The sequence below is a fragment of the Vulpes lagopus genome, chromosome 12 (genome assembly GCF_018345385.1).
Source record: "Vulpes lagopus strain Blue_001 chromosome 12, ASM1834538v1, whole genome shotgun sequence".
In the NCBI taxonomy this organism is placed as follows: domain Eukaryota; kingdom Metazoa; phylum Chordata; class Mammalia; order Carnivora; family Canidae; genus Vulpes; species Vulpes lagopus.
Genome location: NC_054835.1, coordinates 10,307,914 through 10,335,018, shown reverse-complemented (window position 1 = coordinate 10,335,018; position 27,105 = coordinate 10,307,914). Strand labels below are relative to the sequence as shown.

The 27,105-nt window shown below is 57.0% G+C and overlaps 1 protein-coding gene across 2 annotated transcripts in view; it reads left to right on the top strand.

Annotated features, from left to right (window-relative positions):
* Positions 1-9,186: 9,186 nt before the first annotated feature.
* The window catches only part of OLFM1 (olfactomedin 1), a 37,461-nt gene continuing 19,542 nt past the window's right edge, over positions 9,187-27,105 (top strand). Inside the window, exons 1-2 of one of the 2 annotated variants that reach the window (XM_041726872.1) lie at positions 9,187-9,538; positions 24,602-24,751. In XM_041726872.1, coding sequence (XP_041582806.1) covers positions 9,443-9,538; positions 24,602-24,751 — 246 coding nt within the window. In that variant the 5' untranslated portion in view covers positions 9,187-9,442. Of the gene's footprint in view, positions 9,539-22,444; positions 22,724-24,601; positions 24,752-27,105 lie in introns of those variants that run through there. The other variant, XM_041726871.1, reaches the window with a different exon arrangement.

The following is a 27,105-nucleotide window of genomic DNA, read 5'->3' as shown; positions in this document are numbered from 1 at the left end:
AAACCTAACACATATGAGGTTGGCTTTGATGCCAGGCAGCAAGAGGAGGCTGGAGAAGCATAGAGAGGGCAGAGGGCATGTGAGAGACTAGTGGGCCATAGAGCCCTGACAGCCACAGTGTAGGTAGTCAGTAGATGCCACACATTCTTTGTTATGCCAGGGTACAAGTCTGCCACCACTGCTGCCTGTGGTTTCATGGAGTATCAGAAATAAATAAACTTAGCAAACTCCATGAGCTACTGAAGGAGTCCCCAGATAGAATATTCAAAGTGCCACCTAGTTGTTCTTAGTGGCCAATGACAAAATACCAGACGACAGGGAGAGGGTGAAGGCTGGCCTGTTCCATATAAGGGACTAGGACGGGCTGCATCTGGAGACATGACAACCTCTCTTCCCTGTGCCTCTGGCTGGTAAACACATCTACAAGTAACAAATGGCTTCCAGGGTTCTATTCCCAGTTTAGACAAACTAATCAACCAATCTTGTCCCCAAAAGCAACTATAAATACTAGCACTCTGGATAGACCCCGAAGCCTCAAGCTCCAGGCAGAGGGTAAGTAGGCTGAGACTTGTACTCCTGCCATCCACAGGTGTGACAGAGTGCGCAGTCTGCATCTGTACGAGTAGGTTGGAGAGATGTCACAGAATCCAGAGTCTCACCACAAGGCAAGTTCCAAAACTGTTCAACAATGAGTAGTCAGGAAAGTGATACATTTGCAAGGAAAATGACCCTGAGATAAACCCAACATTGGAATTTCTAGATAAGGCAGCCATTTGCAACTATGTTCCATGAAGGAACGGAAAACATCTTCACAATCAATGGAAACAAAAATGGAAATAGGAAATCAAGCAGTAAATGTAAAAAGCATCCAAATGGAAATACTAGGAAAAATAAAATATCATGAATGAAAAGATTTACCTGACGGGCTTAAATAGCAGATTGGACATGACTGAGGAGAGACTCAGTGAACTAGAATATACACTAGAGGATAGAAATCACCCAATATGAAGAAGAAAGAAAAAGCACTACAGAAATAAATGGCACCTTAGCAATCTGAAAGTGCTTCTCAGCTAAGAATTCTATGTCCAGTGAAAGTAGCCTCAACAATGAAGAGTAAAGACATTTCCCATCAAGTACAGCTAAGAGAATCCTCCTCTAGGATCCTACAGCACAAGCAACAGCAAAGGAGTTCCCTTGGGCAGAGGAAAATGATGCTGCATGGAAAAGTAGGTCTTCAAGAATGAGCGAAGAGCGTCAGAAGTGGCAACTATACAGGTAAATAGAAAATGAGTATTTTCCCCTTAACTTCTTGGAAACACACAAGACTGGTTAAAGCAAAATACAGATATTGTCTTGGGGGTTTATCATGCATGTGAAGTAATACATTTGATGATGATTACATAAAGGATGAAGGTGTGAACAGACCAGTAACCCAGGTAGACTGAAAAATGGCGGGGGGGCATATGTTGTATCCCTAGACTAATCCCCCTAAATAACAACACAAAGATGTGTAACTTGAAAGTCAAGAGGGAAATTATAATGGAATTATTTTTAACAATAGTCACATAATCCAAAAGAAGATAAGAAAGTAGAACAACATATCTAAAAAACCAGGATTTCAGGAAATCCTGAAAATAAATATAAAATAACACACCTAAATGTTAATAGAACAAACACACCAATTAAAGAGGCAGAGGTTAGGGATGCCTGGGTGTCTCAGCCGTTAAGCATCTCCTTTGGCCTAGGACATGATCTTAGAGTCCCGGGATCAAGTCCCATGTCAGACTCTCTGCATGGAGCCTGCTTCTCTCTCTGCCTATGTCTCTGCCCTTCTCTCTCTGTGTCTTTCATGAATAAATAAATAAAATCTTTAAAAAAGATTTTAAAAAGGCAGAGGTTATCAGAATGGTTAAAATGAAAAGTGAGACCTGACTCAATACAGTTTATAAGAAAAGCAGCTTAAATATGAAGACAAAACAAACGGATGGTGTATGGATGGAACTTATACCCCATGTAGATGGTAAGGATAAGAAGTTAAAGTAGTTTTATTCACATCAAATACAATAGACTTCCAAGACACAGGAAGTTATCAAAGATAAAGATGGACATTTCATAAAGATAAGAGGGTCCACTTGCCAGAAAGAGGAAACAAGCACAGAGTCTCAGAATACATGAAACATTGGTAGAACAGAAAGAAGAGAAACTAGTCCACAGTCAAAAAAAAGGGGGGGGCTGGTGAGAAAAGTCAATAGAAACATAGAGGACCTGAACAACATCATCCATCAGCTTGACAAAATTGATATTGAACACTAAACCCAACAACTGAAAAATGTACATTCTTCCTAAGTGCACGCAGTCTGCTCACCAGACAGACCACATTCTGCTGCACAGAGCAAATAAGCCAAATGTAAAAGAATCGAAATCAGAGTGTGCTCTCTGGCCACAGCAGAATTAAATTAGAAATCAACAATAAGAGATCTCTGAAACTCCCAGATGATGCCGACAACATCTAAGTAATCCATGCTCGAGGAGGACTTCACAATGGAAACCAGAAAATATTTCACACAGAGGGGATAACAGAAACACAATAGGTGACAATTTATGGGGTACAGTTAGAGTCAGGCATAGAAGGAAATCCATAGCTTTAAGTGGCTCCTGTCAGAAATGAATAAAGGTCCAAAATTAATCACCAAGTTTCTATCTCAAGAGCTATAAAAAGTAAAAAGAAGGAGAGAAAAATCAACTCAGAGTAAGTAAAATGGAGAAAATATTGAAAAGATGTCAGAGAAACAGGGAACCAACAGAACATAGGAAAGTTGACAACAAAGCCAAAAGCTGATTCTTAAAAAAAATAAAAAATAAAAATAAATTATTTATTTGAGAGAGAGAGAGAGAGAGCACAGAGGGAGAGTGAGAGGGAGAAGCAGACTCCCCACTGAGCAGGAAGCCTGACATGGGGCTCGATCCCAGGACCCCGAGATCATGACCTGAGCTGAAGGCAGATGCTTAGCCGACTGAGCCACTCAGGTGCCCCTCAAAAGCTGACTCTTTGAAAAGATCAAAGTTTATTAAAGTTTATTAAAACCATAGCTAGACTGACCCAGAAAGAAAATGAGAAAAAAGCAAATGATCAATATCAGGAATGAAAAAAATTGCTTATTTCAGATTTTTTTTTAAAGATTTATTTATTTGAGAGACAGAGAGTGAATCTCAAGCAGACTCCCTGCTGAGTGAGGATCCCAATGCAAGGCTTGATCTTACAACCCTGAGGTCATAACCTGAGCCAAAATTGAGAGTTGGATGCTCAACTGACTGAGCCATCCAGGCACCCCGCTACTTCAGATCTTAAAAACACAAGAAAATATTACGAAATCTCCATGCCAATACACTCAACATTAACAATTTGATAAAAGGATATCATTAGAAACTTTATACTGATGCACCTGACAAATTCCTTCTGATTAAATGGAACAAATTCCCTAGAAAACACAATTTGCAAAAATTTGCACTAGAGGAATGAGAAAGTCTGTGTATCTCTATAGCTGGGTTTTTTTAAATGAGTTTTTAAATTAGAAACAAACAAAGCTCCCCACCCAGAAAATTCAAGGCCTTGATGGTCTCACTGGCAAATTCCTTCAAACTGCCAAAGAAGAAATAGCATCAAGTTTCGCAAACCCTTTCATGTAACAGAGGAAAAGGGGGAGATCCCCAACTTGTATGAGGCCAGCATGATCATGGTACCAAACCAGACAAACACACCACAAGAAAAGCAAAAACAGTATCTGAAAACAATATTCCTCATGGATGTCGATGCATATGAACAACTCAACACGTTGAAGGGCTGATCCGTTACGACCAAGCAGGTTTCTCTCAGAATGCAAGGATGATTTCACATTTGAACATCAGTTCATGTAACTGACCCATATTAACAGCATAAAGGAGAAAAAAACCCAGATGCTCATGTCAGTAGATACAGGAAAAGCCTTGGACAGAATTAAACTTCCAATCATAATAAAACTCTCAGCCAACGAAGAATAAAGGCCCGCTCTGTGAGCCCACGGAGAACCTCTGAGCATGCGAGGCTCGATTTGAGGACCAAAGCTTCATCCTGTTTGGGGGACAGGATCTGAACCACAGAAATAGGAGAGCGTACATGGCTGAATATGGAACTGTAGCCCCTGGGTTCTCCCTGAAAACCGGACACTCTGCAAAAGGTATTTTCTCCAGGCTGTGACACGCACACTCAGAGACCAGCGGGCTGAGAAATGTCATTCTGTCCCTGGTCGTCACTTTTGGGAACAACTTGTGTACCTTTCCTAACATGTCCCCACTTTGCTGACAAAGACTGCTGACTCGTACTCCTCAGCGGGACACAGTGTGGCAGCTCCCCAAATCCCAGCCACGAAACCCCAAATCACTGCTTCTGTTCTTATTGCAGCACTCCCTGTTCTCTCGATCAACACCAAGATCTATGGTAACATCCCCGCCACTGCAGTGAATGCTGTCCCCGTTAAGACTGGGTGCGGGGCAAGGACCCTGTTGTCCCCACGTCCACTCAGCATTTTCTGGAGGTCTTGCTCATTGTGTGAGGGACAACAGAAAAATAAAGTCACTCCATGCAGACCCGAGAGAAAGTAAACCAACTCTATCTGTGGGTGGAGCTGCAGCTGGAGGGAAGAGGCCAGAGGCTGTGTAGACCCTGCTTGCACTTCTTGCAAATGCCCTCTGAGCAAGCGCCAGAAGCGATGCTGCCCTGTGTACATGCTCATCCATCCCTGAGGCGCAGACACTCCCTGCTGGAAGCTCTCTCTTTAGCCCTTTCCTAGAGACAGAGAGAGGTTCCAGGGTGGCCCCTGGCAGCTCCATGGTGCCCTCTCCCCCCACAAACCCCCACTGGCTGGACAAGCAGGAGGGAAGCTGGTGCAAGAGAGGGATGGGGCAGGAGCATCACATCCCCACGAGGTCCCGGGGATTCCATGACAGATACGTTTAATCCCTTAGCATAGGCCAGATGGACCACAGGGTGAAGAACAGTGGCGGCAGTGTGGTGCCATGGCTGAGCATCTCTGCGGGGACAGGACACTGAGTCCAGGAGCAAAGCCGGGTGGCCCTTTCCTTCCCCAAAGACTTGCAACTGATGAGGGAAGTTGGCCTTGGGTGGTGGTGAGAGCCTGTCATTGTCACCCCCAGCTTGATGCCTACACCTCTGGGAGGCCCTCTATGGTCGGCCTGTCACATAAGTGGGCTCTCCATCGATACCTGTCTTTCCCTGGAGTCAGTTTAACTGAGGTCATTGAGGCCCGGAGAGGCTGGGAGGGGAAGGTGGGGCACTCGGCTGGGCTTGGCGCCTGGATGAGAGAGAAGCCGGGCAGCCTGCCGGGCTCTGAGCACAGGCAGCGGACACCTTGCGTGGGAGCAGCCCCATTTGCTAGGAAATTTGCAGAGAGGAGAGGAGAGAGTTAGTGCCGTTGCCTAGGCAACCACTCTGTCACATTGTAATGAGGCTGGCAGGGGAAGGAGGCTTGTCTTAAAGGAGCATTGAAGCATATTGATTTGCCTTCCAGAGGGGTCTCAGCAGGAACCCAGCTCCTTCCCTGGAAGCTCACTGGTGGGAGTTCCATGGGGTGGGGGGACAGCATTGAGGAGGCACCCCAAGCCCCACCACACCAGCTGAAGAGCAAAGTGGTGCCCCATGGCACCACAGCCGCTGGGCCACGTACCGGCACAGCTTGGGGGCTCTGGGCTGGTGTGAGGGTCCTAGACAGGCAAGAGCCTCAGAGCCAGGCCCCATCCTACCTCCGCGTGCAGCCACAGCTTTGAGGTCCTCCCCATGTCTCCAGGGGAAAGCAGTGGAGTAAGAAGAAAGACGAGAATCTACATTGGTGCGCAGAGAGGTGTGGCAGCGAGGGGTGCTGGCTGTGGCCACCTTGCCCCTGACTTCAGCCAGCCCAAAAGGGGCGAATCAAAGCAGGGAGCCTAGGGGGGAACCTGCTGGTGGCACAGGATGGGGTGGGGGGGTGGGGGTGCAGGCATGGGGACCACTTAAATCCAGACATAGGACAAGCTCTCTAGGGGATTTTGATGCAGGAGTCCATCTAAATATTACAAACCCTGACAATGTAAAAATAATATCAGCACTAAAAATAAACACTGAGCCAGGAGGGGAGGCCAGAGGAAGAGGGACCAGGATGTGCCCAATGGGGGCCGAATGGAAACGCAGACTGGACACACGTCCAGCTCAACAGCGCACGGCGCACGGGGATTTCTCTTTCTCCTGAGTAGCAAGGTTCTCTGGGAGAAGGTATTTGCGCGGTGGGGGTGAACAAGCTTCTAGTTCCCAATTTCTTCTGCCTCACTTTGGTTTCCCATCCTCCTGTCAAGTTCAAGTCCGATCTATGCTTCCCGGCTGTGAAGCATGTGGGGGATGACCTCATCCTTTTGCACTGGTGCCTGCTCATCTCTCCCGCTTGTTTCTTAGCCGTTGAGGATGTGCGTGTGTGCCAGGCATGGTCCCAGGCGCCTCCCACGTGGCGGCCCACTGGCTGCACCCAGCCGGCAGAAGGGGGCTCTGAGGTCAGGGCCCGGGAGGCCAACGTGTCCACGTGGCAGGTCGAGACTTGGGAGTTGGTCTTAGGGGACACGGTCTGACACTTGCGCATTCTATTTCCCACATGCACCTGCAAAGACCAACGTCTGCATGGCGCCCACCCCCCCACCCCACCCCCCCGCCGCCCCAGTGACGACACTGGCTATTCTGGGTACTAGGCTTCTGTTGCTCTTGCTGTTATGTTCTTTGCATTTTATTTTCTTGAAGCAACACAAAAACAAGTGTATAATTTTAAAAGACCTGCTCTACTAAGATATAAAGTACATATCACACGATTCACCCATTCAAGCGTACAATACGATGGTTTTTGGTATATTACGTTATTTTAAAAAAATGACATGCCTGTGTATGTTGACCGTAACATTTTCACCATTTTTAAGTGCTCAGTTCAGTGGCTTTGATCACTTTCACCATGTTGTGTAGCCATTACCTCTTTCCAGGTCCAGAACTTGTTCATCACCCCACACACAGATTCTGTCCCCATGAGTCATTACTCCCTACACCCACCCAGGTCCCCCTGCCCCTGGTAGCCTCGACTCTGCCTTCCATCTCAATGGCCCGACCCCCCTCGGGCCTGTTGGGAGTGCATCCTACGAGGTCTGTGCGTCTGGGTCTGGCTTAGGTCTCTCAACACGCTGTCCTCTAGGTTCATCCACAGGCCTGTGTCAGGATGCCCTCCCTCTTTAAAGCTGAGTAATATTCCCGCATGTGAACACAACACATGGTTTATCTGCCTTCTGTCCAGGGACACATGAGTTGTTTCATTTCTTGGCTACTGTGGATGAGGATGCCATGTGCAGGGGCATACAGACCTCTCTGTTCCAGACTCAGCTCTCCGTTCCCTTGGGTTCATCCCAAAGGGAGGATCACTGGGTCATATTGTTGTACAATTTGGAAAATATAAACAGTCTTAGTCAAGTCGGATCTCAGGTCTCAGTCTACTTAAGGAAATCGGCAGAGCCTAACTTCCCCGTTTTACAAAAAGAAAAGCCCCCAAGCAGGAGCTCGCATCCCTGACTCACGACCACGCTGTCTTGTCTCCTCTGAGCCTCTGCCCTCTTCTGCACACATGCAGGCTGGGAGCAGCCCTGGAGCATCGATGTGGAGGCTGCGGGGACACTTGGGGCATTGGACATGCTCCCTGAATCTTCAGCAGCCCCCTCCTGGGCTTTCTGAGTTCGCAAAATGTTTGTGACCAGTCCTGCATTTGGTCATCTCAACTGCCTACAAGGGCCTGATGGTGGCATCATTCATTCCCATTCCACAGCAGTGGAGACTCTCTGAGCCACTCCCCAGGAGGGTCAGGACAAGACTCCGGCCCCCCAGCTCTGGCACAGCACCCTCTCCACCCCCTGAAGCCTCTCCCAGTCCTTACCAGGTGCTGAGAAGCCATGGGGAATAAGAACACTCAGGCCAATGAAAGAGGCTGCTCTCCCCCTTTCTCCCAAGGCTGCTCCTCTCAGGCTCTCAGGGCCCACCTCACTGGAGGGCACACCCCAGAGAACAGAGATCCTCCGTGGCAGAGCCACTCAGGGACCCGAGGCCGGAGCAGCCCCACCACCATCTTGTCTTCTCAAGGTACTCAAGCCCAGCCCCTCGCCCCATGCCCAAGGATGCCTCCTCCAGTGCGGGTGACCCGGGGACAGCCTGGAAGTCGGCATCCCGTCCTTGTTCTGTACCTCCCTGGGTGACATATTAGTTACTCCTCCCCAGGGCTCCAGTTCCCCCATCTGTGACATGAGAAGGTTGGACTGTATGGATCACCCTGGGCACCTCTGCATTCTGCGATTTGTTGGGCCTGGGGCCTTCTTTAGAAAGGTCACTTTCCAGGGGCTAAACACTAAACAATGGGACAGAGATAGAAATGGGTGTTAAAACACATATCAGAGCTTTCCAGAAAACAGGTGCTTGGGGACGTTTCACCTCAGAAAGGGTAGTTCACGTGGGAAATGTGAACCCCAGGAGAAGCTGCCCTGGTCTAAGACAGGGGTCTCCAGCTGGGAGAAATTGTAAAAGGACAGCATGGGGTGACAGGAAGGAAGATACAATGCAGACTCCGGGGGCCCCTTCCAGGCCCGTGTGTACCGGCTCCACATGTATGCACGCAGACGATGATCCTGACCCTCAGACCCTGCACGGGGACAGCAGCCCCAGCACACATTCTGCTCCCTTGGCATCCCCATGCTGGCCACCCCAGGAGGACAGGAAGGAGGACCAGATGACCAGCTTGCTGGTGCTGCCTGCACCCCCAACTCCCACCCTGCCTTGAGACACCCTTCCTGGGTCTGAGCATCCCTCTCTCTCTCATTAAACAGTGTCACCTAAGGGCGTGTGCAGCTGCTATCTCTGTACCTCCCCAGCGGCAAGTCAGACCCTCCCCCCACCCCGCCGCTAGTCCCCGCCCCGCCCCGCCCCCCACTCTGCCCTCCCCATCCCACATCCTGGGGGTCCAGGGCCCCCTGCAGCCCTGGACAGCCAGGATGGACTCTTCTCTCAGTTAAATTTCCCCCGCCTTTTTGATGTCACATCCTGTCCCAGCCTGCTTCCCCGCCGCCGCCCTCCCCACTCCCGCGCGTGAGCGTGGCGCGCGGGTCCCTCTGCGCCACCCGGCAGCCTTTCTCGCAAACTTTTGGCACCCCCTCCCAGGCGCGCGGTGCGGGGGGAGGGCAGGAGGAGGGGCCGCGGAGGGCTGCGCCCCGCCCGGGGACAGTGGGGACAGCGCGCAGGACGCGCTCGCCATGCAGAGCAGAGGCTCCGGGTGCTGAAGGCGCAGGGCCAGAGAGCCGGGAGCGCGTCCGCGTCCACGCAGCGCCGGCGCCAGCACCAGGGCTCCGCATGCCAGGACGGCGGCCGTGGCAGCGAGACATGCAACCGGCCCGGAAGCTCCTCAGCCTCCTCTTCCTCATCCTGATGGGCACCGAACTCACTCAAGTACGTGCATCCAACGCCATTTTACTCCCTGCGAGCGAGCGAGGAGGGTGCGCGGTGGCCGCCCAGCCTGGCGCGGGGACGGGGACCTGGAAGTCGGGAGCGGCTCGCAGCTCAGCTCGTCGCCAGCCGCCAGCCGGGGTGGGGAGGGGGCCGGCGTGCCTGCCGCGCTCGCGCTCGGGCGGGAGGGAGGGGCGCGGTCTGCCCCAGGACTGCTGCGCCTCCCCACCTGGGACCCCCGCCCTGGCCCGGCCCTGCGGGGCTGAGCCCTCTCTCCTAGGACCCCCAGCCTCCCGCTCCCCTGAGAAGTTCAAAGGGCAGCACAGGGGCTCCTTCGCTGCTTGTCATCCGGGGGGATTGGGGGAGCAGGGTGTCCAAGCGCCTGGCATCTCCAGAGGTAGATCTGAGTCCCACCCCCCACACCCCTGTCCAGAGCATCCTGCATCTCTGCCTTTGGGTATGATGCCGCCCCTGGGGCTCCCCAAGCAGGCGGCGGTGGCAATTGTGCCTCGGAGGCCAGACGGGGAAGGGCAGGCAGCGCGTGCTGGGCTGGGTGCATTGTGGACTCAGTGTGCAGGCTTGGGGGGTTGTGGCCACATGCGCCGCGTGAAGTGTGAGTGGCAAGCCGCCGTGTGCGTGTGTGGGGACCGCTGGGCATTTTAAGCGGGCTTGCCATCCCCTGAACAATGTATCCATAGAAAGCCTGTCTCTGGCTGCTATTCTCCATTTTAAAAATCCATTTCAGAGCTGGCTGGTCTGGGAGGCGGAGAAGGGCCGTCTGGGAGCACTGGAATGGGGGTGCTGCTTTGGCACTGGGGTGCTGGGAAGAGGCTGCCAGCTTCAGGAGCCAAGCTGCTCAGGAGTGACATTAAAATGCCCTTTCGAGGGTGCCACTGTGCCACACTCAGAGCTGAGGGACGCCGGCTGGTCCAGGAGGTGGACGGGCAGCCCGCACTTTGGCCACAAGCCCCAGCTTCCCTGACACTCCCTCCCTCCCTCTGTCTCCCTCCATCTCAGGATAAAAGAGGAAACAAAGAGAGAGGGCAAGAGGTGGATCCCAGGAGAGAAGGCTCTGGAATAGGCGTGCTGTGTTCCGCCCGGGAAAGCGCAGTGTCTAGAGGGTTTTGCTGTCCCACCTGCCCTCAGGGACCCCTTCCCTGGTGCCACCAGACTGCCACCTCCCCTGGAGAAGTTCCCTGCGTGGTCTCAGGGAGAACCGGGAAGTTTTCCTGGCTGCGGGGAGAGCCTGGCCAAGGGGCTTGTGTACTGTGGATGGACAGTTGTACATATGCACATGCACACACACACTCGTTCACATGTGTGCACACTCACACACACTCCACAGATGTGAACACACAGACGCAGAAAGGAGCCAGGCAGGTGGTAATTAGCAGCATGTGCCTCACTTAGACATTTTGGGGAAGAGATAGCTGGTTATCCGTGGGCCTGGCAGTGGCTGCCCTGAGGGCCCCCCAGGCCTAAATGGCCCTCCCGATTCTAGGCACCCAGAGGACAGATGCTTTCCATCCAGAGGGCTCATCCTTGCATCTTTTTTAAGATCCCCTGTTCTTGAAAGAAACTTTTGGTTCAAGTTCAATTGGAAGCTTTGTCTCAGTGTCGAAAGTGTCCACCTAGCCTGCCCCCCACCCCCGAGGGTCCGCCAGCCCCTGCACACACACCTCCGCCTCCTGTTGCAGCCAGGTCCCCTTGCAGCCCTGGGTCAGCTCCCCAGGCCCCCAGCCTGCCCCTGGGCCGGCAAGAGGAATGATGTTTTCTTTGGGAGGCTCCCCTCTCTGAAATCCAGCTGTGGGATGTCTCAGGGGACCGTGTCCCTCAGTGCAGCCAGAGGCATGGCCTCTCCCTCCCTCCCTCCCCCCAGCCTGCCTCAGAGGGAGGTTAGGCTACCAGAGTCCTGTGTCGGAAGCCTATTGGAAGCCTATTGTCCCGAATTGTGGTGGGATTTTAGAACAAAGCCTCCACCGGCTAAAATCACTCCGGTTGTTCCAAGTCTATGAAGGTTAGAGAGTAGCCACTGGCTCTAGAGATGCCCACTACCTGGGCTGCCCAGGTGGCCCCATCGGGGCTGGGCCAGGGGCCTGGCACCTTTCGTAGCACTCTCAAAGGTGCGGAGTAGAACAGGGTCAGGGCCGGGCTGCTCTGAATCCGACAGCTGCTTGGGGCCATCCACACTCCGGAGTCTTGCTTTCTTGACCCCAAAGTGACTCAACCCCAGGAAGCCACACTGCACGGTGTCGTGAGCAGAGCTCCGTATGCCCCTGAACACGGAGAGTGAGCACGCAGACGTGAAGCACCGGGGGCTGAGCCGTGAGGTGTCGGCTCCCCTGCCCACCCTGTTTGTCTCCCACCTTGCAGAAGTCTCTCCCACAGCTGCACCCTGCCCACCCCGCCCATGGGACCCTGCCAGAGATCCACACACAAGGTTCTAGGGCCACCGTGTTCATGGGTCAGCACGCATGGAGGTGGAAACAAGTGAGAAACGTGCGGCTTGTACCTGCACTTCCTCAGCGCTGCTTGAAGGATGCGGGCGGAGGGCGGGGGAGAGGAGCACATGGCCGCGCCATCTGTTCTCCCGACAGCTCGTGGATGATGAGCCACTCAATCAAATGCCGGCCAGTGATGGATGGCCTACTATGTGCCAGGCTGGTGGGCCCAGAGGAACTTTGTCCTCAGACAGAAAGATGTTTTACTTGGTCCTGTTCTCTGATTTCCAATCAAAGGCTGGTGCTTCATGCTCCATGGGAAGCATCATAGGAATTTCCCAGCGGGGTGTGGGGAGCTGACCCCTCTGTCTTGGGAGAGGTTGGTGTGGGGAAGCTGACCCCTCTGTCTTGGGGGAGGTGGGTGCAGGGAAGCTGATCTCTCTGTCTTAGGGGAGGTGGGGTTTGAGGGAGCTGACCTCTCTGTCTTGGGGGAGGTGGGGTTTGGGGGAGCAAACCTCTCTGTTTTGGGGGAGGTAGGGTTTGGGGGAACTGACCTCTCTGTCTTGGGGGATGTAGGGGGGACCTGACCCCTCTGTCTTGGGGGTGGTGGATGCAGGGGAGCTGACCCCTCTGTCTTGGGAGAGGTGGGTGTGGGGGAGCTGACCCCTCTGTCTTGGGGGTAGTGGGTGCGGGGGAGCTGACCCCTCTGTCTTGGGGGCAGTGGGTGCGGGGAAGGCTACCTGAGCCCCAGGCCCACCTGGTCCACCAGTAGAAGTATGCTCCTGCGTTTGAAGGTGTGAAATGGGTGGGGCTCTGTAGCAACGACCTTGACTCAGCTGCCCTTACATGTACCCCAATACCACCAGGCACCATTGATGTGACCTTGAGAAAAGCTCCTGGCCTCCTAACCTGGACCTCCACCTTTTAAAAACTGGATGACCCTGGAAGATGTCGCCGCCCTCCTCCCACCCCCTGCCCCTGTCCTGCTAGGTCGCTAACTCACCCTCCCCGTGGTGTGCTGTTCTTGGACACCAGCTGGCTTTAGCACAGTCAGACCTGGGTTCACGTACAGAGCGTGTCCGAGCCGTGTGGTCTGGTGTCTGGGCTGACATGCTTTGTGGGAAGACCCAAGGCTCTGCCGTTATTGTTTGTTTAGGAGGCCGGAGACTGTGAACCCGGAGCTCTGGGGTTGGAGCGGGGGTGGGTGTTGGAGAGGGTGACGTGTGTGTGGTCCTGGGGGTCCTGGGGTCACTCCTGCCTGCTCTTGCCCAGGGCCAGCAGTGAGCCTGGGCAGGAGGGAAGCGGGGAGGAGCAGGGTCCAGGCAGGAGGAATCCAGGGGGAATCAGATTTATTCTAACAGAGAAGCAGAGCTTCCGTCCCTAGCAGGGCTTGGCCTTTCTTAAGGACGCAGGCCTCCACGCATGCTTCCAGCCGTGAACAATGAGCAGAGTGCACTTGAGGGCCAGGTGTCACCATGGTTGGCACTGCTGGTCCAGGAGCCCGAGTCCAGACGTGAACAAACCCTACTCCCCTTGGGGAGGTGTGGGTGGGTGCTGTGGACGGGCGGGGCAGGTGTCACAGAGCAGCTGGTGGGACAAGGCCCTAGGAAACCCACCAGGACCTGTCACCCCAAATCTGTTCTCTACTCCTGAGATTCTGCTTGTCCTACAGAGGAAGATGCAACTGCTCCCCTGAGCAAACTTATTTTTTTTAAAGATTGTATTTATTTATTTGAAAGAGAGAGAAGGAGCAGGTGGAGGGGCAGAGGGAGGAGCAGACCCCCCCCCTCAATGAGCAGGGAACTCAACTCGGGACTTGATCCCAGGACCCTGAGATCATGACACCAAGGTGAAGGCAGACACTCTTTTTATAAGATTTTATTTATTTATTCATGAGAGAGAGAGAGGCAGAGATACAGGCAGAGGGAGAAGCAGGCTCCTTGTAGGGATCCCGATGCGGGACTTGATCCCCAGACCCCGGGATCACAACCTGAGCTGAAGGCAGACGCTTAACCACTGAGCCACCCAGGCGCCCCCTCCCCTAAAGCATACTTAATTTCTTAAAATATTTTATTTATTTATTTGACAGAGAGAAAGAGCAGGGGGTGGGGCAGAGGGAGAGGGAGAAGCAGACTGCCCGTTGAGCAGGGAGCCTGATGCAGGGGCTCGATCCCAGGACCCCAAGATCATGACCTGAGCTGAAGGCAGACATTTCACCGACTGAGCCCCCCAGGTGCCCCCTCCCCTGAGCAAATTTAATGAGAATAAAACAGCCCAGTCCTGTGACCTATTGGAGACTGACCTTGGGCTGATGACCCCGCAGACCTCCCATCTACCTGCCCTGGCTCCTGGCCTGCCCCCACGTCTGCCCTGGACAACAGGGTGGTAGCAATAGTGGGGCTGGGGGTTCAGGAGCACTACGGTCTTCCCCTAAATCCGTCAGCTCACAGTGCACAGCATTTACTCCTCCTTTGCAGGTGGGTCTGCAGGCCCCTTCCCTCAGGGCCGGCCCACCAGAGAGGAGCAGGGGGTGAGGAGTGCTCCCCACTCCCAGGTGGCCCCACCTTCCAGGGAAGGAAGGTGCTGTGACACCGGAGGGCGGGGGGGCTGCTGCAAATCCTCCTCCCTGGCAGCTGCTTCATCTCTGAAAGCAATTTGCTTCTCCTTCCACTGACTTCAGCCTTCTCCAATAAAAAGAAAGGTAATTTTCCGCCTTGGGTTGTATTTATTACTAAAGTTATCAAGCCCTGTAATCAGTATTAACATCACCGTGTAAAGTAATACAAAACTAATTACTAGCTAAAGTGAATTAGATACATGACAACTGCAAGCCGGGCTGACGGGGAGGGGAGCCAACTTTGGGCTCAGATGCTCTTCACACTCTGAAAGCAGCAGCCACAGGGTCCTCGCCACGGCTGGGCCTCTCCTGAAGGTCCCATGGTCCAGGTGGCTCTGACCTGCACAGCAAGTGGGACGGGAGGATGCCCGTCCCTTTGCTTTTCAGAGGGGCACATGCATGAGAAACTTGCCAGACTCTAGAGCACATGGTTGGGATGCCCGGGTGGCTCAGCAGTTGGGCATCTGCCTTTGGCTCAGGTTGTGATCCCAGAGTTCTGGGATCGAGTCCCATATTGGGCTCCCTGTAGGGATCCTGCTTCTCCCTCTGCCTGTGTCTCTGCCTCTCTGTGTCTCTCATGAATAAATAAATAAATCTTTAAAAAATAAAATAAAAAATAAAGCACGTGGTTAACTCCAGCCCGGATGCTGAGCGTCCCCGAGGCACACTGCCCACCAGGACCGTGTCTGGATGCCCACGTCATCGAGCTGCAGACCTTTGCAGAGCAGCGCTACGGGTCTGGGTTGGCTGCATCTCCAGTGGCGGGCCCTACGCTCCACCAGCTCTGACCTGGAAACGCAGCCTTTGAAGGGGAGCAGCAGAGCGCCAGGGAGCGTTTGGCAGGGGCCCCACATTGTCTCCTTCCTCTTACCAGGAAGGGGGGCAGCCTGGAGCAAGTCCCCATGGCAGGGGGTGTGTGTGTGTGTCTGGGACAGCACACCTGGGCTCCTCACCTCCATTCTCTGGGGCTCACGGAGCAGCTCTGCTCCCCGCAGGTGTCCCAGCGTCTGTGTGACGGCTGAGTCCAAGAAGCAGGCAAGAATGCACAGACGTACTTAGCTCATGCTGCTCGCCCCTGGCATGCCCGTCTGCAGCCCCAGTCACATCCTGTGTGGCTATAAGCATCATTCAGGGAGCACTCCCTGGGGAAAAGGGACCAGGCTCTGCCGGAGAGGGGGGGCTTCTTGTAAATGCCGGCTCCCCCTTCCTTTGCACCCAGGTTACACCTCACAACAACTGCCAGATGTCAGAGGGTGAAGGCACCTTCTTTGCTCTCAGGCAGTGCTTAAAGATGCCAGCTTTCCAATCCGCTTGCTCTGATCTCCGCCACAGGGATTGGGCCCGTGGGCTCCTTATGCACGGTTTAATGACATCTACGGTCTAGCAGTCAGTCGGGAGGAGAGAGGGTGGCTGTGGGAGCCGGGCCTGGGGGGATATGAGGGGAAGCCCCCTCCCCGGCTGCGTCCACACTCAGATGTGCAGGCTAGAAGTGTGCCCTCCTGCCGTGCGTGGGGCGGGTGAGCAGATAGGACGCTGTTCCGGAGCTCAGGCTTCCCGGCAGAGACTTCCAGTGTGCAAGATGGTGCTCGCGGGTGGCTCCGGAAAGCAAGTTACTCCCGCTTGGGGTGTCTGAGGGTCGAAGAGAGAACAGAGGTGTATTCATACATGTTATAAATAGTGTGCTCAGCACCGCGGGGCGTTGGCGTTACATCTGACAGCAGAGCGGGACTCGAGAAGAAACGGAGGCAGCCTTTCAGAAACAATCTGCCGCTCTCAGGTGTGGGTCCCGGAGCCCCTGGCCTGCCCCGTGCTCTGAGGCTCCCGATCCCCCGGCAGCCCAGCCTCCCGGCCTCGTCCTGCAGCCTCAGGGGGCATGGCATCGAGGTAGTCCTTTTCTCCAGAGATGGTGCACTGTCCCGGAGAGCTGGGCAGCTTCCTGAGGCCGAGTCCAGGCTCCGCAGGCCGAGGGTCCTGATCGGCTGAGGGCAGAGCGTGGGCTCTGGGAGGGAAGAGCCTCTGGGAGCACCCAAGTCCTGCTCTGAGCGGACGGTGACTTCCTGGGTGTCCCAGGGTTGACTCTCAGATGTTTTCATAGCCAACGTCAATTTCTGATCCACATCAGGGTCCACGAATTTGTGTCAGCATCAATAACTGATCCAGTAAAAACCAGTCTGTCCCCAATCCCTCAACCGACAGCAGGAAACAGTCACATCCATGGGACCCCCACCCCACGAAGCCCTGAGCTCAGCGCACAGGGCATCGTGCCTGCCGAGTTCTCTCATCCAGGCCCCTCACTCCCACATGTGGACTCCATTCCAGGGGGCAACTAAGAGGATTTGAAGTCGTGGCCTCCCAGTCTGGACATAAGCTCGTCGTAGGCAATGTTTATGAAAGCGGCAAGGAACGTTCCAGAGCAGGAGCAGAGGGTGTGGGGGGGAACGGGGAGGGGCCACGGGCAGTCAGCTCTCTGGATGGACAGACTATCAGGACAAAGGGCTGGAAGGGGGTGTCGTGGCTCAGGCCAGGAGGAAGGCCCCCTTAGGGATGGGTGTGAGCAGCAGTAACCCCGCCCACCGCAGCCCACCCGGGTTGACCCAGAGGCTGTGGAGGGGGGCAGGATAAGGGAATGCTTGGATCCGGCTGCCCGTGGCTGCTGGGAGAGGGGTTCAGGTCACCTGTGGGCTCCTCTTAAGGTGTGGGCTCCTCTTAAGGTGCCTCAGGTCACCTGTGGGCTCCTCTTAAGGCTCAGACCAGACCCTCTGCTGCTGCAGGGCCGTTCTTCCCCAGCAGGGAAATGAGAGCAAAGGGTGCATACAGGCCAGGAGGAGCACAATGACCACGCATGGAGCCCCCCTTCCACTCCCACGGCTCTCTGCCCACCTCCACCCCGCCCCTAGCAATGTGCAGATACTATGAGGAAAATGTGCCTGTTGTTTAACCGCAAAAGGGCATCCAAACTTTGTTCTCTGGGGATGTCCCTTTGTTTAGCCCTAAGCAAGGCCCTGTCCCATGGGCCTGTGTTCGGTCTGTGGAATGGAGATGGTCAGGTGGCCCTGCAGCCGTTGTGAGGCTTTGTCAGGCCATGCTCTGACACCCCACATGTGCCTGTGCCCTCGAAGCAGGGGGCTGCTTCACGGGCATGTCACGTCCATCAGCCCTCCTCCTGAAAGCTCTGAAACCCGGGGCCCTCAGGGCTGGCATTCCTGTTTTCACATGCTGCTGAATTTATACAGGCCCCTCCGAGGTCAAGGCTGGAGGTCCCCCCCATCCGAACCCTGAGACATGACGGCATTGGGGGGCAGGGCCTCTGGGGAGCCTGTCGGGAGGTGCTGTGCCGCTGTGCAGGCCTGGTGCCCTGTAACGAGGCGTCAGAGCACTCAATCCCCTTGTTGCCATCTGCCCTGTGAGGACACGGCGGCGAGGAGGTGGGCCCTCCCAGGACTCCACCCCACCAACGCCTTGCTCTCAGACCTCCAGCCTCCACTCCTGTGCGCCACCGATGTTTTTTGTTTATGAGGTGTCAGCTGGTGGTGCTTTGTCACAGCAGTGGGAGCAGACACTGTGCCATCCGACAGGCGGAGGGGCACCACGCTTTTGAGCTTGGTCCTGGGAAGGGCTTGCTCCCGGTTTGACCTCGCACAGGTCTTGTCGTCTCTCTGAGCCTGACACAGCAAGCGCATGGCCCACAGGCGTCCGCAAGGGTTAAGGGACATCACGTCACGCACCTAGCATGCGGGTGTCTGGGGGCACGGCGCCTGCTCAGTTAGCATTACCATGGCCACTCCAAGTTGTGAACATAAGTGAGCCCTTGCTTCAGGGGAAGCTGTGTGGAAATGGGGATTTAAGCACCTCCTTGGGAACATTTGGGGTTGGCCAACGCCGAGGATCCTTTAATCCAAATGCCTCATTCTTCAACAATTCATAGTTTGCTTTTGGAAATACTGTATAGCCTTCTAAATCAAATTACACTTGCTCGAGCCTTCTCAGATGACCCTTTCAAATGCATTAAAGGCATTTCTTACTGACTCATGGGTTCCAGTCATTGGAGAGGACTTTGGGATTGGAGGAGCTGGAAATGACTTACCTCCAACCTCCAGCTTATCAGAGCAGGGGTGCAAGGCAGAGAAACAGGAGTGCATGCCAAGGCAACGGAGGTGCAGGGCAGGGTGGCAGGGAAGTAGGACATGGTGGCAGGGGTACAGGGTGGGGTGGTAGGGTACAGGACAGGGTGGCAGGGGTGCAGGGCTTGGGGGGCAGGGATGCAGGACAGGGCAGCGGAGATGCAGGGCAGAGAGACAGGGTTGTATGCCTAGGCAATAGGGGTACAGGGTAGGACAATAGGGGAGTAAGATAGGGTGGCAGGGGTGGAGGGTAGGGTGGCAGAGATGCAGGGCAGAGCTACAAGGGTGCATGTCAAGGTGGCAGGGGTGTACGACAGGGCAGCAGGGGTACATGCCAAAGTGGTAGGGGTGTAGGGCAGGGTGGCAGTGGTGCAGGGCTGGGTGACAGGTACAGGGCAGGGCAGCAGGGGTGCAGGGCAGACAATGGGTGCAGAGCAGAGCAAGAGAGGTGGGTGAAGGGTAGGTGGTAGGGGTCCAGGGCAGGGGGGCAAGGGTGCAGGAAAGGGAGGCAGGGGTACAGGATAGGGCAGCAATGGTGTAGGGCAGAGTGGTAGAGGTGCAGGACAGGGCAGCAGGGGTGCAGGGCAGGGCGGCAGGGGTGCATGCCAAGGGGCAGGGGTAAAGGACAGGGTGGCAGGGGAGTAGGAGGGGGCAGCAAAGGAGCAGGCCAGGGGTGCATGTCAAAGTGGTAGGGGTGCAGGGCAGCACAGCAAGGGTGCAGAGCAGAGCGGCAGGGGTGCAGGGCATGGCAGCAGGGGTACAGCTGCCAGTGGGTCAGGAGCGGGCTGTCCCTGCTCCACATCGCTGTTCTGTCTACACAGGCCCTCCTGGAGGGGGCGATGTGAATGGTGCTTCTGTTTGCTTCTTTATAAACACCGACAAGGAAGGAAGATGTGGTGAGGGGCCGAAAGGCAGGCTGGGTGTGAACCTCCAATTCTCTGACCTCCCAGGCTCTGCTTGGCTCCTGGCAGCTGCAGGAGCCCCGAGGCACAGTCCACACTTGGCAAACCCGGTGGGAATAACCCAGAGCCACACATTGCGAGGCCTGCCTCCTGGCCGTGCCCAGGGGATGCCAGAACCTCTCCCCGCTGGCTCCCCGATGGGACTGCCGCTCTGGGGACGGGGCCCCACATCCCCGCACCTAACTGCCCACACCCAGGGTCGAGGAGAGTCCTGGCGGGGAGGGGCCCCAGCCACTCAGTGGTCCTCGGGTCTTCCCGCCTCCGACAGTTCCTTGGATGGAGCATCAGCTCCATCGTCTCCAACTACCTGGGCTTCGGTTCCTCTGTTGAGGAGCCCGGCCAAGTTGGCACTCTTCAGATTTCGAGTACCAACTGTAAATCCTTATGGGACATTAGTGACATAAAGGGAAATCAGATGTTCTTCAAAATCAGGTTGGTTTTTTTTTTAATTCTTTATATCTGCCCATCTGGAGTTCATCGCCCTAGAATGTGGCTCTGCTCAGTGGGGATTGTTGTCGGGTCCAGCAATACCTCCCCAGCATTTGTGCATCTGTATCAATAGCAGCAGCTCTTGGTGGTGGGGGGAGGGGAGGGAGGTCTCTGGGGACACAAATCCCAGCTCTGGCACGGACTTGAGGCCTGGTGGCTCGGCTGAGGGGCCTCTTGAGCAGGTTGTGTCTTGTGCAAAGCAGGGTACCCTTTACTGGGTGCCAAGCCTGCTCCTGCACTAACCATTGAATCTTCATAATACCCCAGAGAGAGAGATGACAATGACAGTACTGAACCCATTTTACAGATGGAGAAACAGGCACAGAGGGGCTGATGCCCTGGCCGGGGTCTCCCAGCCAGTGGCAGGCTGTCTGCCTTGAGTCTGCCTTCTCGGTGCTGAGTGGCTCACAGGCGATGCCTCTCTCTGGCCATGGCATGCACTTGGTGGCAAGTGCTGGGCATCTGCCCCCGCGTTGGTGTCGCTTCTGTCTGGGGGGTGTACAGCGCGCTGTACCCTGTGTCTTGGCCTGGTTTGGGGGTGGGTCTGCCGCACCCTGTACTCCTCCATCTTGCTCTCGTAGGTCATAAGCAAGTACCCGCGGCTTCTAAATGGAGGCCTTGAGCGTTTGGTAGATTGGGTTGGGTTCGCTTTGAAATTGTTCCCACCAAGTAAGTGGCCACTGTCCGCAGTGGGATTTGCGCGTGAGGGATTTGCGCTGGCGGGACGTGTGGCCCCGCATCTGCTCACCGCGTGCTGGCTGGGGAAGGTGGCAGGGCGTTGGTAGTGGTGTGAATGCTGCCTCCAGCACCTGGCCCTGGCGTGTGGCCTGGTGTGACCTGGACCCCGTGGGTGCTCAGTGGTGCCTACAGTACCGGCACACGCTGGGAGATGGCGCCCTTCCCCAACGCTTGGAACCGGCCACCTGCACTCCCTTGTGTTCATTGGGGGAAACGTCAGGAAACCCTTCAGCGGGGTCGCACACCCAAAGCTCTGGCCTGGACCATCCTGGCTGTAATCGAGTCCCCTCTCTGGAAGGGGATGGAGCAGAGAGAAGCCCTAGGCCCTCCGGTGGGCCGAGGAAGCCTGGCTCCTTGCAACTGCCGCTGGGGAAGGGAGACTGATTCTCACCCGGGTGGAAGAGGTGTAGTGAGTGATCTGGGGAATTCTTGTCTTCCCCGATGGCTGGGAAGGCCTCATGGGCGCGACTGGAGGATGTGCCTTGCATCCCCTAGAAGGCTCCTGCAGATGCTAACGCCCTCTGAAGGTGTTCGACCCGTCAGCCCCGGGGTTCTGAGGAGACTTGCACGTGCCCTGGTGTGATGCTGTAGAGGGCTGGGGACCTGTGCCAGGCTGCCCTGCCCCTCTACCTGGGCACCAGGACTTGGGACCTCCACTCATGCCCCCCAACCACAGACCCCAAGGCCCCGCCCAGGACCATGCTCCTCATGGGCGGGGCACCTTTAGCTGCTCTCCTGCCCCCATGCCTGAGCCCCAAACTTGCACCTGCATGCGCAGCCCCCTTCCACCCGCACCCAGGAGCCCACAGTGGTGGGTGCCCGCAGACTCCGTTCCTCGCAGAGGCCCGAGAGCACCTGTCCCCGGGGCCTCCCAGGGAGCGCTCCCCTCTGCACCCCTTTCCCGGGCGGTCAGCGCTGGGGCTGGAGACCCCCCTCCCACTGGGCTTCGGGGGTCAGCGGGGCTGGCGTTCAGAGCCAGGAGTCAGCCCCAGCAGGTCCGGGCAGGGGGGCTGGGCCGCGCTCCTGTGGGGGTGGTCCCAGAGGAGGGCCCGGGCCTGGCTGGGTGCGCAGCGGGTCTGGGCTGTGGGCGCAGGACTGGGGGGTCAGCTCTCCCGCCCCGACACCCCTGTCGGCCCCTTGCCTGGGGTCTGCAGGCGTCGCTGCCGGCAGCCAGGGGGCGGCGGGGAGCCGGAGCGCAGAGGAAAAATCCACCCATTTCCTGGGCAGATTGCGTCGGCCGCCGCCCGGCCTGTCCCCGCCTCCCGGCCGCGGCCCCCGCGCGCAGCCCGCGAGGCGCTCAGAGCCGGAGCCGGAGCCGGAGCCGGCGGCGGGGCGCGGGCGCGGGCGCGGGGCGCGGGGCGCGGGCGCGGGGCGCGGGGCGCGGGCGCGGAGGGGCGGCGGCACCGCGGGCACCGGGCGGCGGGCGGCGGGCACCGGGCGGCGGGCGGCGGGCGGCGGCCACTCTCCCCCGCGCCCGGGGCGGCGCAGCCATGGCCGGGGCGCGCGGGGCGGCGGCGGCCGCGGCGGGCGGGCGGCGGCGGGCCGAGGGGGCGCGGGGACTCGGCCGGGCGCCCCTGCCCGCCGCGGTGCCCGCCGCCTGAGGGCTGCCCGGGGCGCGGAGCCGGAGCCGGCGCCGGCGCGCGCGGGCGCAGGAGGCGACTCGAGGCGCGATGTCGGTGCCGCTGCTCAAGATCGGGGTTGTGCTGAGCACCATGGCCATGATCACCAACTGGATGTCCCAGACGCTGCCCTCGCTGGTGGGCCTCAACACCACCAAGCTCTCGGCGGCCAGCGGCGGGACGCTCGACCGCAGCACAGGCGTAAGTCCCCGCCGCCCCCCCGCCCCGCCCCGCGGGCCCTGGACCCCGACCCGACCCGACCCGACCCGACCCCGACCCCGACCGGGCGGGGCAGGGCGCAGGGCCCAGGGCACCGGCTGGGGGGCTGGGGTCCCCGGCGGCCCCCCCACCCCCGCGGGCGGGGACGACCTGCCCCGCGCTCTCCGCGGGTCCCCCGGGGGTGCCGCCTCCTTCCTCTGCCCGGTTTCCTCCAGGGGTAGGGGGCCCGGGGACCCGGAGGCTTGGTGTCCCCTTCAACTAATAAAAGTCCATCGCTGACAAGGTCAGGAAACTGAGGCGGGGGACTTGGGGACTCGTCCAAGGTCACTCAGCAAGTAAGGGGTGGGGACAGCCGCTCCACCCCGCCGGGGCTGGGCCAGCCGGGCTCCAACCGAGCCTGAGCCGCCCTACTTGTCAGAGCCCGAGCAGCCTGGCCTGGCCGAGCGCCGGCAGACGGGTGGGGGAGCCCCTCAGGGTGCAGTGGCCGGGGTGGGGCCCTGGGAGGCACCGGCCCTGGAGCTGGCCCCGACTCCGTTCGTCACCCGTCACCCCTCTGCCCTGCCTCCCAGGTGGCTTTTCCTCCCTTGTCAAGGCCTTGAGGGAGGGGAGAGTGGCCAGGGCGCCTGTGGGCAGGGCTGACTCGGCTGGTGGCTGGAGCTGCTGGAGCGGGGCTAAGCGGGAAGCACCCCTGAGTGGAGGAGGATGTGAGGAAGGGCCCCAGGCTGGCTCCCTGTCCGGGAGGCTCCTCTCCTGCCTGGTTTCCACTGCCCAGAGTGCTCTGGGAGGGGTCTCCATGTGACCCCTCCTAAGACCCTCCTCATGTTCACCCCACCTGGGTGGGGGGTGGGTTTCAGGGATGGCATCCGGTGGCTATCGTAATGATTTTGTTCCTGCGTCTGGGTCCTGAGCCTCTCGGGTTGGCAATGAATGAAATAAATGTATAGCTACTATAGATTCTCCTCCCATCCCTGTGCTAAAAATAGCAGGGAGGTGACCTGAGGTGCCACGGGGCAGGCTGTGGGGGAGGGTCTGGGCTCAGCGAGTGTTTGTGGCAGTGGTGTCCTCCCCTGTGCACCTCGTACTCGGGACCTGAGCTGGGCTGCAAGGTGACATGGACCAGGCACGGCTGTGATTTCTCCATGGTCCTTGAGCATACCCCAGGACTGGGGTTGGGTGTGACCTGGCACAACATGTCCCCAGAAACTTGGTGACATCCACCAAATAACTCGTGGGTGGCAGCCCTCGCAGGGTTGGAGGCCAGGCATCTCCTTGGGCAGCCTCTGCCAGGCTGCTCGTGGGATGGCAGCCGGGGCCAGGGGTCGTTGGGGCTCTGGACTAATGGGCTGTGGGACCCCAGCTGTTACCGCAGACGCCCCATCCCTGAGCGGCAGGGACGGCAGTGCGAGGCTGCGCCAGCCACCCCTGCTCGCCTTCTGGGGAGGAGATCTTATTTCTGAATTACGTGCTGCTGTGAGTCAACCAGCCACTTGCTCTCCAGCCCGACTCCTTACCCGCTTGCGGCCTCTCCCCATCCCGTCTACCTCCCCTAACCATTTGGTCAGTTGCCAGAACACCAACATCCCTGGAATTGAAAAATCCCCTGGACTTGAAAAAAAAAAAAAAAAGTCCAGAGTCTTGCCGGTTTGATTTCCTTGTAGCCCCAGGCATCCTGATGGGATGAGACCCCTTTGTTCTTGGGGGCCCCGTCCCTCCCCGTGCTTACACCGTGGCTCCAGACCGTTTCTGTCCTCTGCCAGGGCTCAGACTCTGCCCATCCTCCCTGCTTGTCGTGCCTGGTGCGCTGCCTTGTGATCTCACTTCTCTCCCTCTCGCTCCCTCACCCACCTGCCCCCCCTGCAGGTGTTGCCCACCAACCCTGAGGAGAGCTGGCAGGTGTACAGCTCTGCCCAAGACAGCGAGGGCAGGTGTATCTGCACAGTGGTCGCCCCGCAGCAGACCATGTGCTCACGGGACGCCCGCACGAAACAGCTCAGGCAGCTACTGGAGAAGGTGAGTCTGTGTGGGGCGCGTGTGCGCGTGCGTGTGTATCCGTGTACGTCCGTGTGTGTGCCCACCCTGGCTCCAGGGTTTGGCTAGTCTGCAGGGTCTGTCCCCACTTCAAGGCCTCCCACTCTTAGCATACCCATACCCAGAATATTTGTGTGAATGAGGGGTTAGTGGAGACCCCCAGGGATGGCCCCAGGGGAGGTGAGCAGACCCTGCTGGTCACTCCACTGAGGAGCCCCGTGGGAGTGGGGAGAGGTGACGTGGGCTGCTCCCCCATGCCATGCCATGCCACCATCTCCCCACCTCCCCTGGCGCCCAGGAAACCTGGGGGCTCGGAGCTGTGGCCGAGCAGCCGGGTGGGAGTGCGCCCCGGGAATCCCTGGGGCTCCACCCGATGGGCTCTTTCTGCTGCCCGTGAGCAGGTGGGTCAAGTGCACACTGGGTTCTCACCTTTGCGGCCCGCTGCCAACAGCACCGTGTGGCTCAAGCACAGGGTTTAAATCCATTGTTTCAAATAATCTTCACAAGAATCCTGTAAACTTGGTGAAGTTCTTTCACCCTGTTTCACCACCCACATTCTCACATGGACACCGCACACCCACACACACGCTGTGCACAAACCCACCTACACACCCCATGTACACAGCACACATACGCCCCACATATGCACATATGCACACGATATATGTACAAACACACCTCATATACACACCACATACCCCCACACATGTATACACCAGATACACACACATCCCGTGTATAGTACATAGTCCATGTACACAGCACACATATACCCCATATACACAATATACATATATACACATCTTATAGACACACCACACACACCCACACACATACACACCAAATACACAAATGCTCCATGTACAGCACATTCCCCATGTACAAAGCACATACCACACACCCCACATACAACATACATACACACTTATACATGCCTCATATACACCCCACACACCCCACACATACACACCAGATACACATGCACCCCCGTACCACACATACCCCATTACAGCACATACCACACACCCCAACATACAACATACATACACACACATACACACCTCATATATACCCCACATATACCCCAAACACACATGCACCTGCACCACATGCACATCACCCACACACACACATACACACACACGCCACATACACACCTCCCACTCACCCTCTCATACATACACACACCCCACATACACATCACACACGCACATACCACTAAGCCAGGGCTGTGGCTCCTCACTGAGGAAGGTCATGGCCCAGCGGGTGGTGGAAGGACAGCACTGCTGTGCCATGCTAGGTCAGAACTGCTCAGCTTGAGCTCAACCACAACCCCTCGTACAGCTGCAGTCAAAGCAGGTCCCTGTCTTGGCCTCAGTTTCCCCAATGTGGAGGGAAGGCATGGGTAAGTGATTCCTGGGCACTTCCGGCTCTGTGCGGTTCCCGGGGTGAGTGGGGGGGGGCCTGGTGATGGCACCTGCCCACCCTGTAAGGGATAGTGTGGTCTTTGTTCTGCCCTCCCAAGCCCACCCAGTATGTCGTTTAGAAAGAATTAAAGTAAAACGCATTTAGCAGATTCCACAAACGTTCATTAACACCAAACTAGACTGAAGCCTAATTGGGCCTTTAATTATTCAGAATTGCAGAGGAAGGAGGTGGAGCTGGGAAGGGCCTCTGGGACCTCCGGGTTGGGGGGGGAGTTGGGCGGGGACCAGGCGGGGGCGGGGGGGGGGGGGGTTAGAGGGGGGGAGATCCGGAAGACTGGTGGGGTAGGGGGGCCCTGGAGCTCTTGGAGGAGGGGCCCTCAGGGTTCCAGAAAGCTCTGAGAGCCCCTGGGAGTGCAGCCCTTGGGGCCCTCCTTTCTGCTTCATATTGTGTGGTGTCAGGGCTGAAAGATTTAAAGCCCCATTTTATACCCCAGTGGGCACTGTGTTTTCAGAGGGCAGCAGCCTTTTGTTGTAAAGGAGGACTCTCGGCTTCCTGCTCTGATTGTGTGGTGGGGGCAGGGCTGCCAGCTGCCCCTTTTCCTGCCTGCAGGTGCACAGAGCTGGGGGTGTGCCCCCTCAGCAGCAGGGCTGGGGTCCCAGCTGAGCACAGGGGTGTAGCTCTGGGCTTCTCTGGCCTGGCTGCATGTGGTACTCCGCCCGTAGAGTCACAGGCCGCACACCCAGGGGTCTGGCTATAATTGGCCCAGAGTCCCTGGGAGGGCCTGGTGGCCAGGACCTGATAGACGCCCCAATGCTGACCTGCAGCCAGGGCCAAGGGCCACGAGACCCCCGCCGAGTGCAAAAGGCCTGTGGTGGCCATGGGTTCTGCTCTCTTTGAAGAAGCCACCA